At 39.3% G+C, this 13,867-nt stretch overlaps 1 protein-coding gene across 1 annotated transcript in view; it reads right to left on the bottom strand.

Annotated features, from left to right (window-relative positions):
* The window catches only part of St8sia4 (ST8 alpha-N-acetyl-neuraminide alpha-2,8-sialyltransferase 4), a 100,560-nt gene extending 86,693 nt beyond the window's left edge, over positions 1–13,867 (bottom strand). The window contains exons 1-2 of the mRNA XM_052750297.1: positions 11,901–13,867; positions 5,602–5,733 (exon numbers count right to left, since the gene is read on the bottom strand). Of these exons, the coding sequence (XP_052606257.1) occupies positions 5,602–5,733; positions 11,901–12,298 (530 nt within the window). The 5' untranslated portion in view covers positions 12,299–13,867. The remainder of the gene's footprint in view (positions 1–5,601; positions 5,734–11,900) is intronic.

Genomic DNA, 13,867 nt, shown 5'->3' with positions numbered 1-13,867 from the left:
CACTTACTGACTAGCACCTGATTACCTGGGAAGAGATAGCAAGGACTTGATATCTAGATTTTTAACACAGCTTTTCATTAGCTGTGAAGATGACAAGGTTGTCTTGGAAATAAAACTGCACGGATGTGGTTAAATCACTGAAGTGGGTGATGTTGCCATTTCCCTTTGAAGAGAACCAAAATGGGCCGCTGTAGATACATTTAAAGATTGTGCTCAAAAGTAGTACCATGTTTGGCAGCTTCAGACAAGAAGATCAGGCTATCTGATCTTGCAAGTACGAAAAGTTTCTGTAGCTTAGAAATCCAAAAGGGAAACTCCCTTTCACACCATCAAAATGTTACACTTGCATGCATGTGAACCGGCAAGAGGGACTTTCCAAAAATAACGCCTTTTCTCGCTAATAGAAAATTAGAAGCAAAATCATTTCAAAATATGTTATCTGACGCCCAAGTAAGCAGAACACTTGTACTTTAACCACTCTCAGGGAAAAAGTTTAAAAGGTGTTTGAAAAGTTTAACAAAATTTACTGATGCATAGCCTGGCAAACTTTTGGGGAGAAAATAGTAGTCAATGACATGAATAGATCTTAAGTACAGTAGAATACAGATTAATGTTACGTGTCCTTCTAATGCTGGGTTGTAGGCTTATCAGTCATTTATTTTTATAAAGCAGAAGTATAAAAAAAGCAAAATATCTTTCAAAGCAATAAAAATTCCGAGTCATATAAATTAATGAAACTTAAAAATAGAAAAAGCTTTTAGATAAGATTTAAAACATTTTTTAAATGTAGAATTGCTATTTTAAACTAGAAAGTTAAGAGGGAAAGGCTTTGAACGGCTTTAAATGATTTTTGTATGTCTTATTTCGTGTACTTATCCAAACATTTCATTCCTGTCTTAGGGCTAAAATTTATACATTGGAAGTTATTGGAGATAAGATTGTTGGTAGAAGTGTATAACATGCTGACAATAATTATTATGAATGAATAATATTGTGACTTAGAAGCACAAAGCTTCTTTGGAACCAATGAGGAGTGATTAGATTCTTCTCATTTTAGAAGGCTAAAAAAATTTATTAGATTAAAGATGTAATGGCTATAAGAAATTCCATGGATTTCCTACATACAGTTGTCACTTAGACATACATATATGAAAGGAGAAAAAAATGGCAATTGAATATAATTAGCTGAATGTCACTGAAAACAGGCAATGTGCTTCTTAGAGTAAATTGAAAAACTTTTAGGTTTCATCAGAAAGACATAATCGGTCTGCTTTAGAACATAATATGAATTTAATTTTGTTCAACTGCAGAGTAAGCAAAATTGCTTCAAAAATAAAAGGAAACCCAGCTTAATGTCTGAGCTTACACACTCACAAATCAGCAAAAACTTGTTTTGTACACAAGCTGTAACTTTGCAAGCTTTCTTGATATGTGGTCAAGCCACCAACAGATACTCAAATTCAAGGACTGTGTCTGCCTTTAAAGATTATCCATATCTCTGTCACTTGTTCATTCTAACACAGACCTTCAGACATCTTCAGTTAAGCCAACACCTACTTACAGTGACTGTTTTAATAGTAACTGGAAAAAAAATGAAAACATGTTTCATCTTCAGTGAGACTGAAAATCTTAGTCAGAAAAAGCCTCCCCGCCCCCCAGATAAAGTTGACTTAAACCAAAAGGTTAGTGAACTGTTGCACTGACAGGAAAGACGCTACACAGAAACTTCTCAACTGAAGGTTCCACCAGAACTTCCCTTTCAACACCGCCCATCAGTTGAAACAGCAGCTGCAGTGGTCCAGAGGGTTAAGTTACTACATATTATTTTCACTTGTGAAATGTTAAATATAGCTAACCCACCATCACATGCCATTCTTTCTTCTCTGTTTTCAGGTCAACAATACGTGTGTTGTAGCAACTGAAATTCCACTGAAAGTACATCTGTTCCACCAGAAAGCAATGAGTAACACACCTTACAGTAGGAATATGTTAAAAGTTAAAAATGAAATTAGGGTTTTTTTGGGTTTTTTTTGTATGTATATATATATATATATATATATATATATATATATATATGAAATTGATTTGAATTTATTACAGTAAATAGAAAAGATAGAGGAGAGAATCGGTGTTTGCAAACTTGGTGTTTAAAAACAAACACATTGATTGACAATGACTGTTTACTAAACTGGAAAAGAAAAAAACTTTGAAATTGCTGAGTGCATTATTTTGCTTATAAAATGAAAGAAAATCCCTACAGGATTTTTTGTCTAAAAATTTATCTTCTGGAGCATTTTGCCTCAAAGGACTAAAAGCACAAAGTCTTTTTTTATTACTTAGTACTTCAGGACTGAGGAACATGTTACAGGAAAGAGATTTCTAGCATCAAAAAGAAAATACGAAACAATCACACCAAATGAAAACTAAAATTTTTCCAAAATATGTGAAGAACACTGTTTTTACAGTTCAGCATTTCACATTCGGCTATAAATTTGGTAAAACTGGATGATAACAACTTATAATTTTTTCACTTTACATCAAATAAATATATATTTGGCATCAAATAAATATCATACACTCCTTAAAGGGGCCTTCCATATTTAGTACTAAAATATAATCTTCTACAATTTGTTCCATTAAAAGACTGGCTAAATGAAACAATGGGAATGTTGACTTTTTGGCAAAATAAGCTTCTAAGGCCACAATTAACATTACTGTCCCTTGTTAATCACAGTAAATAGAAGACAGTGTAGAATTGTGTGTTGTGTTTTCTAGAAAATAAATCCATAAATGCAACAACCAATTCTTTTACACAATGAAACACAGAAATGTGCACTTATGTTTAGTTAAACAGTCTTATATGTTTAAGAAAGATGACAGATTGAAACAGTTCACTAATTATTGGCTAGGCTGTTTGGGGAGAGTAGCTGAGTTCACATATTTCTATATCCTTATTTGGCATTTGTACTTCTTAGGGTTTTCTTTTTTAATATATGAAAACTGAGAAAAGAAAAAAAATGTGGAAAGTAGGTCAAGAAACAGATGCTGGGCAGAAACTGACAATATTCCCAGACTTATTCACAAGTAAAGAAGCTGAAAAGTGCATTTCTGAAGAAAACAATATAAACAAGCTACTGTCAATACAGCACAGCCTTAGAACAAGGCAATCACTTTGATTGTGAATTTACTTGTAAGGTGCATTAACTCATTAAACCCTGAGTCTTCAGAGCACAGTGAACACAAATCTCCTTAGACAATTCTCCATCATACAATTGCTTAGCAAGTCAACACCTGATATGTCTATGAAAGCTGCAGGCCAATGGACTGAAGGGCTGAACACTAGAAACAAAATTCACATTGAAAAAAATAAGGAAAGGATCCTGTACAACTATTACATATGTCAATGTAAATTAACAAATAATTCACTAGAAATATCATCAGCTCACTATAAATATAATGGTAATTTTAAAGCCGGGCGGTGGTGGCGCACGCCTTTAATCCCAGCACTCGGGAGGCAGAGCCAGGCGGATCTCTGTGAGTTCGAGGCCAGCCTGGGCTACCAAGTGAGTTCCAGGACAGGCGCAAAGCTACACAGAGAAACCCTGTCTCGAAAAACAAACAAACAAAAAAAAATATAATGGTAATTTTAAAAAACTAGAAAACCTTAAAGTACAATTCAACTACTTAAAACAAAACAAAACAAAAAAACTTATAAGTAATGGCCCAATCAAAGCATTCAAAGTATAATTTTTGAAAAACTTGAACAGTATCCAGCCACCCCCTCATAGACGTGGTTATTAACAACAGACTTGTAAAACCTAAGCCAAACAACAAGATGTTTTAATATCCTAAATCTTTTCTTACAGGTGCCAAACTGATTAATACTCAGTAGTCATTGCTGCTAGAAGCAATTGTAATTTTTATGAACTGTTTGCACATTGTGCAATAATGAACTTACAAATTATTCTTTTCTTGCAAATGACAGCTTTGTATGTATTATTCAATATTTGTTCACTCTGGCATTGTTTACCTCTTTTTCTGTTAAGGGGAGCAATATAAACATAGCTAATACTAACATTTCATTTGTATTAATAGCTATTAACTGAAAAAGCGCACCTTCAAAACCACAATTGCAGCCTTCATTAGTTGTAAAGTTCCAACAGAAGACTCACTTGAGTCAGTTTATATTAAACACCCTTAGATTTGCTACCTTAGTAAAAAGCAAAAATGTAAATTCAAAGTCTCATGAATACATAGAGTATTCATTTTTGAAAAGATGTCAGGAATGCATGAACTGATGTATTAATTATGGAGGTGTATTATTCATTTAATACACTTTTTAGATTTTCACATACATAACACATTTTAAGCATGGCTAGGTATGCTAATTAAACTATTATGATGTTGTTTTGTATAACTCTCTACTTTCTTTTCCATCATCCATGCAGCCCCATCTAAACAACTCCTTTCTTGCCAGATCATTTTTTTTGAAGTCACGATTGTAAATAACTTCTTTTCTTTCTAATCACTTTTTCCCCTCTTTTCTCTTTCAATCAACTTCTGAGATCTAATGCTCCTCTATCACCTCATTCTTAAGAATTAATTCATTGCTAACTTATTTTAGGTTCAAATTTGGAGCTAGTTATGGGAGGCACAGAGGAAGATACTCTATAGGTATCACAAGAGGACAAAAATGTCAAGCTGACAAATAGATGAGACCCTCAACTTTTTAATCAGTCTGCTACTATTACAAAATTTCGATGTCAATATCTCATCAATGAATAACTAACATTTTGAAAAAAAACACTTCAAAAAAGTGAGGATTTTATATCTGTATGTATAGGATATGTTCTCTCAAAGTTCTTGAGTTCTGAATTACCAACATGTTCTAATTTAGGCATACTAACCAAAGCAGTGGTGTAATGAAATATAAGAAACATGGGATTCTTGCTTCCTCCATGCTTAGGAATGTAGAGCCCACTTTTCTTATTAAATTTAGGACTGAAGTAGAAGAGAGTGTTGTGATGGATATAAGGAGTCATTGGATTTTTACTTCAATAATTCATCCCAGCTTAAAATGTCTGTCTGGCAAAGAATAAGCCAAACTGTTAGAAAGTTTATTTTCTGACTTTTTATTCATTTTTTCATATGAGCTTATACAGGCATAACCATGGGATAAATCAAACCAATCTATACTTGAAGCAATAGGAATCAATCAAGGAGCCCCTGTTCTACACATTTAAGTATCAGATCAAAATGAAGTCTCAATAAGGAAAAATTAAGGAAATGACTCCTAAGATGAATGTTCATCCCAAACAATGGAGTAAAAATATGCTAAATGTTAGTACTTAGCTCAGTATTTTATTCCACTGATAATAAGATAGTATATCCAAAATTCCATCATTCTTGAAAATTTGACTGTGCAATGACTTTATTTCTTGGTTCCACATTCTTCCAAGAGGAACATCAAGTACAGCTGATTCAATTTTTCATTAAGCGTTCACACTTAAGCCATAAATCAAGTGTTCAATAGAAATTGACTGAACCCAACACATTTAATAACACGATGTGAAATTTGGGGGGCTTATTAAAGGAACTCACCTTATCTCCAGGACTAAAGAAGAGTTGATTTTCCAGCCTTGTACAGAGTGTTGGAAGATGGTTGAACCAGCCTTCCGGATGATTTTATCAGAGCTGTTGACAAGCGACCTGCTCAAACACAATTCACCATCTCTGTAATAAAAGAAACAGGCCAGCTTTGTGAAAAGCAGAAGCAATTGGCATAAGTGTCATCATACACAATTATATTTACATTAGTGATTGAAAGTTGGATAGTATTTTCACAAGTTATAAGAAAAGAGAAGCATGATGGGATGCACTCTAATAGTTAAGTGATGGATATTATCACAGCAAACGTCTACATACTTTTTTTTTAGAACAGAATCTTTCTTTCGTATAAGACAAACCTCAGGATATTTAAAGAAAAATAACTCTCATCAAAGCTACAATGCCAACTAGTGCTACCCCCACTGTTTACAGAATAAGCAGCATGATGTTTGGTCAGTTATTCTGTGAGCCTATAACTTTGGCCACGAAGGTTAATTTTGTCTCAGAGAAGGCATATAAAAGTACTGAAAATAATTTTTGCTGAGGTCTACTAAGAAAGTCTTGTGTATAGCAGATCTGAAGATGTTCTCGATTTTATGGTGTGTTTGCTCGCTATTCTTGGGCACTACTTCACTGTGTTCTTACCTTAGCCTTGACAAACAGCAATAACATTATTTAATATGCAATGACTGCGAAGATTATGGGTTTTCTGTATAACAAAGTAATTTTTCAAGCATTGTTGAAGTGCCAATTTAAAAAGAATTGTTCACTAACATCATTAGAATGAGATTCCCAGGACACAGAGAAGAAAATTCCTTCAATCCATATGTCCAGTGCTTTTATATTGTTTTAAAAGCAACTACCTCTTTCAATCAATATTCTTTAGTATATAGTATACCATGTAAATTGGTAATTTTAGGGGTTTAGTGGTGTTATGATGGTGATAGACATGTTTTTTTTTTTTTCATTTAAACCATGAGGACCTGTAGAGCTAAGCAGTTCACTACTGAATAGATGTTTGTCTTTCTGATTTCTGGTAAAAGATTCAGAGAATTAGAAGGCCATTCACTTCTAATGAGGAAGAAAAAGCTTAGCTCTTCCAGTATTTGTACTGGTCATTTACATGTAAGCTTTAAATTTTTTGCTTCTCAAAAGCATTGTTAAAAAGCAACATGATTGTTCAAAATCACAAAGTCTGAATGTGTGTGTATTACCTAGAAATTTTTTTTCTACCAATAGAAGCATTGCCTTTTAACAGCTGTTGGAGGATTCTAGAACTGGAGGCTTATTTTTTGGTTCTTGCTTTACACTACTTTTTTAATATGTAGTTTTAATTTGAAGCAATTCCCTGTGCTGCTTATGAAATCATAGGAAAGCCACTCCCTGCAAAATTTGGAACTCTACAAAAATTAATGTTTTACACGGTTCTACTGATGAAAATGACACATTTGCATGTCTGTGCAAGGCTAATAATAATCATTTTCCAGAGGTCATTTAGGATGTTAGGAAACAGAGCACATTTTGCTAAGCAGTGATCCAGTCATCAATTTTCATATTATACTTTTAATGATAATAATTACATGTGAGTGAAAATGTGGATGTGCACAAAAGTTAACCTTCACATTTTAGTGTGCACCTCCCAGCAGGCATAAATTATCACTATTTTCATGGGAAGAGGCAAGGATCTTTCCAATCTTCACTCCATTAACAGCTGCCAGTATCTTTTCCTTCTACCACAGACTGGAAAGATTAGAATAATAACTTTTACAACCAATATATTTTCGTAGGAGTAAAATTATGCATCAGATCGAATTTTTAAAACTTTTATAGTATTGTAGCACTTAATCATGGGTGTAGTTCTACCTGTACACTGGTTTTTGTAATGACATACTTAGTTCTATTGGAGCCTTATCAGAACCTCTAAAATTAAAATTCAAAAAGTCATTTTTAAGAAGTACAAATCCATTTTTTTGTGAGCACTATGCCAACACAGTACTTCACCACCATTTGAACCGCTTCTGTTAAATTGGTGATTGGCCACATGTCAGGCTTTTGTCATTAGAAAGAACCTTGAATGGAAGTGGATGGGTACAAGTAGTCAGAGTTCTCTTTCACACACCAAGGAGTCATCTGAGCCTAGAGAGCATACTTTTTTTTTCTGCAAAGTTAAACAGGGATATTTTTGCACATGATCTAGGTTTCACTCTGTCATAACAAAGACTCTCTTCCCATGAACTCAAAGCATGAAGGATATTTCCACCCACTGCTTGTTTCTCATTCTAGTTTGGACTTGACATCTGAACAGCTGCACTGAAAACAATTTTTTTTTTGCATAAAGATATCTACAAAATAGCCAACATGCATTTTTAAAAGGGAAGAGTCTGAAGACATCAAAGAAATCACTCAGCACTAAAGAATGCAATTTTCCAATATTCCTGCTTATATAGTGCTGTGAAAAATTCAACAAAGATGATAATATAAAACATTCACTGTTAGGGAATATTCTTACTTTTATCACTTAATATCTACAAATCTCTTGTTGGTGTTTTCTCTTTGACATGCGTTTCTAGTCTTTGTGAAAATTTGTTTCATCAGTTCTGATATACATAACAAAGGTGATTAAATATACTTTTGGATATCAGGTCTCAGCAGCCAGGTCCACCCCACTGAAGCTCCAAATGACTACTTAGCTTTAGAATGAAGGTGACCAGATTAAGCTTCCTCATTAACTTAAACTTTTAAAAATCCTATCAGCAAAAGAACTCAAAACAAGCTAAGTTTGAACCCAAGCAGGGGACAATTCCATATTCTATTCCCAAAGTGTCAAACAAATAAAGATGTGATACAGTGTAGTGTAATTATAATCTATGAAGCAGAAACCGTGGAATGCTGTTTTCCAAAACCATCCTCCACCTTTAAACAAATTGAAACTAGCTTGTCCTAGCCATAGTCCAAGCGCCAGTGTTTAGCTTTACTGTCAACTTTATGAATGCCAGAACTCATAAGTGTTGGTCATTTAGTAACATAATGTAAGCAGCCTTGAGGGGAGAAAAAAAAGACATGTATAAGTCAAATATATTTAAGCCTCATTTTAGTCTGCCAAGCTAGTTTCAGGGAATCTAATCAAAACAGACATCTATGCATCATCTGGTTTTGTCACACTTGCCAATTCTTTCCTTGTTAAATAGGCATGTTCATGTATTGCGTGTGGGAATCTTAAAACCCATTTCCAATATAGTCTCACCAACACAGAAAAAAATGGAAAGGTGGGACAAATGTGAAGCACGTGCAAAAAAAAAAAGTCAAAAATGACCCACTAAATACTATCGATCATCGGGGTAAATTTGTTAATAAAGTCATTCTAACAATCAATACAATTTATAAAAGAGGACGTGGCAGTTTCAGGTGGTCAATGGTCCCTTACTCTTGTTGCACACACTGCTGGTGCTACTCTGTCTGCTAGGAGAAGGTGTATGATGGACAGGAAAGTTCCTCAGCTACTGTTTTCCTCTCTGCGTATAACAACTAACTGCTCCTTACTGAAGAGTGATGCGGCACTGACTTTGCTTGGGGGCTCTGCTGAAGGAAGAAGGGCTGAATAGACACACCGCCTATCTGGTGAGAAATGCTCATGGGAGCGGCAGGGACGTTGAATATGAACCCAGAGGAATGTAAGAGGAGAGGACTAGGTTGAAACTACTGCCCACCTGCAAGGCACGCAGTGCCCCCCAAAGGCTATGGACTGCCTCTGTTACTTCACTTTTAAGTGAAGCTTGGGTCCTGGCTCCAGAGCTTCTTTACTCTTTTAGTCGCCTCAGAACAAGGCTTCTCCACATAAGCTTACACGGAGAAGAGAGATGAGTTTGATGAGTCAACTGCTCCACCAGAGGCACTAGTGGGGAGTTGAAAGAAAACCATGTGCTCGGGTCACAAGCTTTTCTCCCAAATGTTTCATTCTGGCGGAGGAAAAGGAATGAATGTTCAGAGACAACAGCTACCCTGCACTGCTCCTGGCAACACTGGCTCCACCTTGGGCTGCTGAGTCTGAAGCTCAGGGCCGTCAGAATTCCTCCAGCACGTGTATGGAGACGATCTCCGCAACCAGGTCCCTGTTTTGCCCGAAAGGACTGCAGTTGCGGCTTTTAATTAAAGAGGAGGAGCTTTGAACGCGAATTTATTGTTTGACTATCAAAAAAAAAAAAAAAAAAAAAGGAGTCACAAAATGTTGACTCCTTTCAGAAACCCTCTACCCCATCTCTTTATCCAGCTCTGGCTGCTTGTTCTCTGAGAGGAAAGGCTAGACACCGGGCATACCTCTCTTCCTCTTTTGTTAACTCAAGCGACTGCCTTAAGCCTTCTCAAATGAACTGGGACGAAAGAAACTGCCGCCCCGCAGGCGAAGGGTTCAGGCCACAGCTTAGGAGAGCTACCCAGGCACTGCGCGGCTGCTAGCGGTTCCCCACCTCCGTTCCCCACCTCCCAGGGCTGCGCCCACCCTCCAAAGGTTTCCAGAAAAAGGCCACAGAAGAAATGTCACTGTGAAACGTGGGGTGTCCTGGATCTGTTATTTCCTCCGTGGCACCAGGGTGCATGCCTCCTCCCTGAAGGCAGTTTACCCAAGCTAGGAAAGGATTCCTTTCCAGTATTTGGAGACCCTGTTCATCGCCACGCCCACTCCTGCTCACCAGGGTCCCAAACCATTGGAGTCCTGTAGAGGCTGGGGCTGCTTTGTCTAGGCTCGGGCTCATCTTCCGAACCCATCAGTTCAGAAGGGAACAAAGAGCCTCTACTCACCAGCCCCAGCCTCCGCCTCTCCCAGGAATTCCCACGCGCGGGTTCACCACCTTCAAGACCCCTTTGTCTGCCTGGCAAAAACAGGTCTGCTGGGGATGCCCACACCCCTCCTAAATTTTTTCTTTCCCACCGTTGACATGGATTTTCAAACCACCCACTTCTGTGTAAACGACCTCACATGATTCTTTTATTTATTTATTTTCTTTTCTCTGATACCGACCTTGAATAGGTTTGTTGAAGCGTAAGGACCATTCAGCCCACTCCTTATTAGCTTTCCTTTCTCCTACAGTCCCCTTTGAATGTGGTACTGTTAGGCTAGCTTTGTATGAGTCCTTCCGCGAGGATACACCTGCGTCTTGCTCTCTTAAATGCGATGATTACTCAGAGAGGAGCAGGGATATTAAGAAAAGAGCTGCGTAAAGTTTCACAGTGTGTGTTTTAGCAGCCCCGTGTCCCCGCCCCCATACAAACCTCGCACACAAAAATGGCAAGCATCCTCCTTCGTTTTAAAAATGTCAGAGACAATTTAAAAACAGAAGGAAATCTCAGCCAGGGCAGTTTCTGACTGCAGAAACCTCCAGGCTTGGAAGGATTTCCGAAACAGGACTTTTAACAGAGTTGACAGCAAGGACCATATCCTCAGGAAAAAAAAAAAAAAAAAAAAAAAAAAAAAAAACGTTTCCAAGCCTGTCAGAGACACGGAGTTACAAGGAGCTCTGCTCTTGATAGACTTCAAAGGCAGAGAGGCCAGGGGAGAGAGGAAGGAAGTGTGGTATTTACAGAACTTAACGGGGCGGAGATTTTGAACCCATCTTGACAAACTCAAGAAAGAGCAATGATATAGTCTGTGAAGGCACAGTTCCCAGGCCCCTTCTAAAACTATTATCGTGAAACGCAGGAGTTTTATCCGTGGAGGAGTAAATAAGGAACTGTCCTTATTGGCACTGTAATTTCGAATTAAAAAAGAAAGAAAGAAAACAGATCTCACAGGCGCCTCCCACCACCACCAAAATCAAAAACAAACAAACAGGAAAGACTAAAGAAGACCCATTTCCTCTTCTGTGAACTTAAACTTCTGCCTTTCGAGAAAGACGCTTGTTAGAGTATCTATCTAGACTGTCAGGACACAGAAGGAAGGAAAGACAAGGATGTGATGAGTTCTGCTCAAGCATTAAAATGACAAGGGCACACGCTCTTTGTTGACACTTCTGCAGTGACTTTTCTTTGGTGAGCGGCACCCTGTGCCAATACATCTGCTGCTGCCGCCGCCGCCGCTGCCACCACCACCACCACCACCACCACCGCACAGGGCAAGTTAAACTCATACTGGAAACAGCATGAGAAACCCACACACACCTCCAAAGAGCCATTGTTATTTAATTCATGGCACTAGCCACCCGCAAGCAAGCTCGAACCAACACACACAGCACTCCAAACGTCACTTATATGCACACTTCACTATGGCTTGACTTTGTGTCATATCCTGAACATGCATTTACCCGATGAGTTGCGTCTCTTGGTGCTCCTCAGTTCTTGCTATTTCTTTTGTCTTATAAAAGATCAGAAGTAGACTTATAGTGCAGATGGTCCACCGCTTTCTAATGGAGCGCATCTTGGGTGCCCGGGAAAGTCCTGGTTGCCCCAGTTCCGGCACCTTCTCTTGGTATAAAGACTCCGTTTTGGGAAAATAGTCGAGGGGGAGAAATCTGAAAATTGCGATGGGAGCGTGGAGCCGAGATCCCAGAATCAGGTCGCTAGGATGTTCTGCGGTGGAGCTCCCTGGGTTCTCCAGCGCTGCCCGGCGCCCTGCCACGCAGTTTGCTCTAGCCAGGCCAGGGTCGCTCAGTGCCGTCTCCCCGGGGCTTAGGTTTCTTTTCAAATGTGACACCTTGTGCATTGGAGGTGGCAGTCGCTTCTGCAGCTGAGCTCGGGGGCGTCACTGGCCCTTTCCTCGCCGTAGCAGGGAAATGATAAGCAAGGCCAGCCAATCACCGGGCTGAGGGGGCGGAGGCTGCTGTTGCCTTGCGTTGCTGGCGGCTGCTAGGAGAGTAACGTCGTGGGCACGGTCTGCACTCTGCCTGGGGAGGAAGCTCACTGTCGCACGCGCGCGCGTTCTCGCACACATACTCAAAAAACCAGAGACACACACAGATACACCCCGACCGTCTCCTAGGACGCCCAAACGTCAATGCCGCGGATCCGCCAGCGTCCAGACCATCTGACTACATCAATGCAAAGAGTGGATCTGATCTGAGAAAGATGAGAGAGACTCATCCCACCGTAGGAATGCAGTAGATAGGGCTAGGGGTGGGATGAGAAAGGAACCTGTTATTGAAAGCGTGGTTGCTAAACATGCATGATCGCACTAGAGAATAAACCCGTCCGTTGTAGAGTGACATCTTGCCGGGAAGTGGAAGGAGGACGCTCATTATTCAGTGCACAACTCTGTCTGGAAAATACAAATATCCACAGGAGCCAATGAGCTGGTCTCGGTCAGAATGGGTGGGTAATGAGAATCCCAGCTAGAAGCTTGCGATAAGCAAGTGAAGTCAGAGGTGGCGTTGTGAGGGTTATGGATATTTATGTGACCCTCTCGTTGTCATTTGGAAACTCCTCACGAAGAAGTGAAGTCCACTGCCTTTTAAACTTAACTGCAGAGAATCAGGATTCTGAGAAAAAGAAGCTACCTCCGGGCTGGACTCGGGCACACCCACAAACACATACAGTCTAAGGAAAGAAGAAAGAAGGGTTAAAAACAGGACAGGCAGGCCCTTCTTGAAAATCTAACTCAAGCGTATTGGCCTCTGATTTTCACCCCTCCTCCAACCTACCATTTTCCTTACTCCTATTGTGTTGTGCAGCTGGCGCGCTTTCTGAGTTCTGTGTGTGAGCACCTCTCCGTTCTGAGTTTCCGGCATCTCCAACAGAGCTGACTGCAGGGGCTTATCACACCTAACATCTGTACGCTTCCAGCATGAGACAGAGCCTGGAAGCCAGACTCCTTCCTATCTGCGTGCCTTAGCCCCAAGATCCCTGAGACTCTGACGTCTGAATTCCTGCTCCTTCGGGCTGAGCACTGCCTCTGGTCGTCCATCACTCTAACCCTTTAAGTTCACACTTTCCACATCAGGAAATGATGAGGCCCACCACCAAGACTTGGCCATCCTTGGACTAGAGGAGGAATTCTGAGTAACTCCTGGAACAGCATGAAATGAAAAGACATCGCTTTTGCTTAAAACCTGGGGTTCCAGAAGTTCAGGGATAGAGTTTGCCTAGCTGCTGAAGTCTCTAAAAATGACACAACAAAGCTTACTGTTCCTTGCTGATGCATGCCAGCCTCTACTTGAGGTTTCCTAAGTTAAAAATCTCCCAAGTTTTGAGAGCCTAATCTCTGCAGCACAGCCAAGCAAAGGGCTGAGTCTAAAATGCACCAAGGAGCAAGTCATTATGAGCCTTTATTGACCCT

The sequence above is a fragment of the Peromyscus californicus genome, unplaced genomic scaffold (genome assembly GCF_007827085.1).
Source record: "Peromyscus californicus insignis strain IS unplaced genomic scaffold, ASM782708v3 Scaffold_21__1_contigs__length_65335640, whole genome shotgun sequence".
NCBI lineage: Eukaryota > Metazoa > Chordata > Mammalia > Rodentia > Cricetidae > Peromyscus > Peromyscus californicus.
Note: the sequence above shows the minus strand (reverse complement) of the source record. Positions and strands in the feature narration are given on the sequence as shown.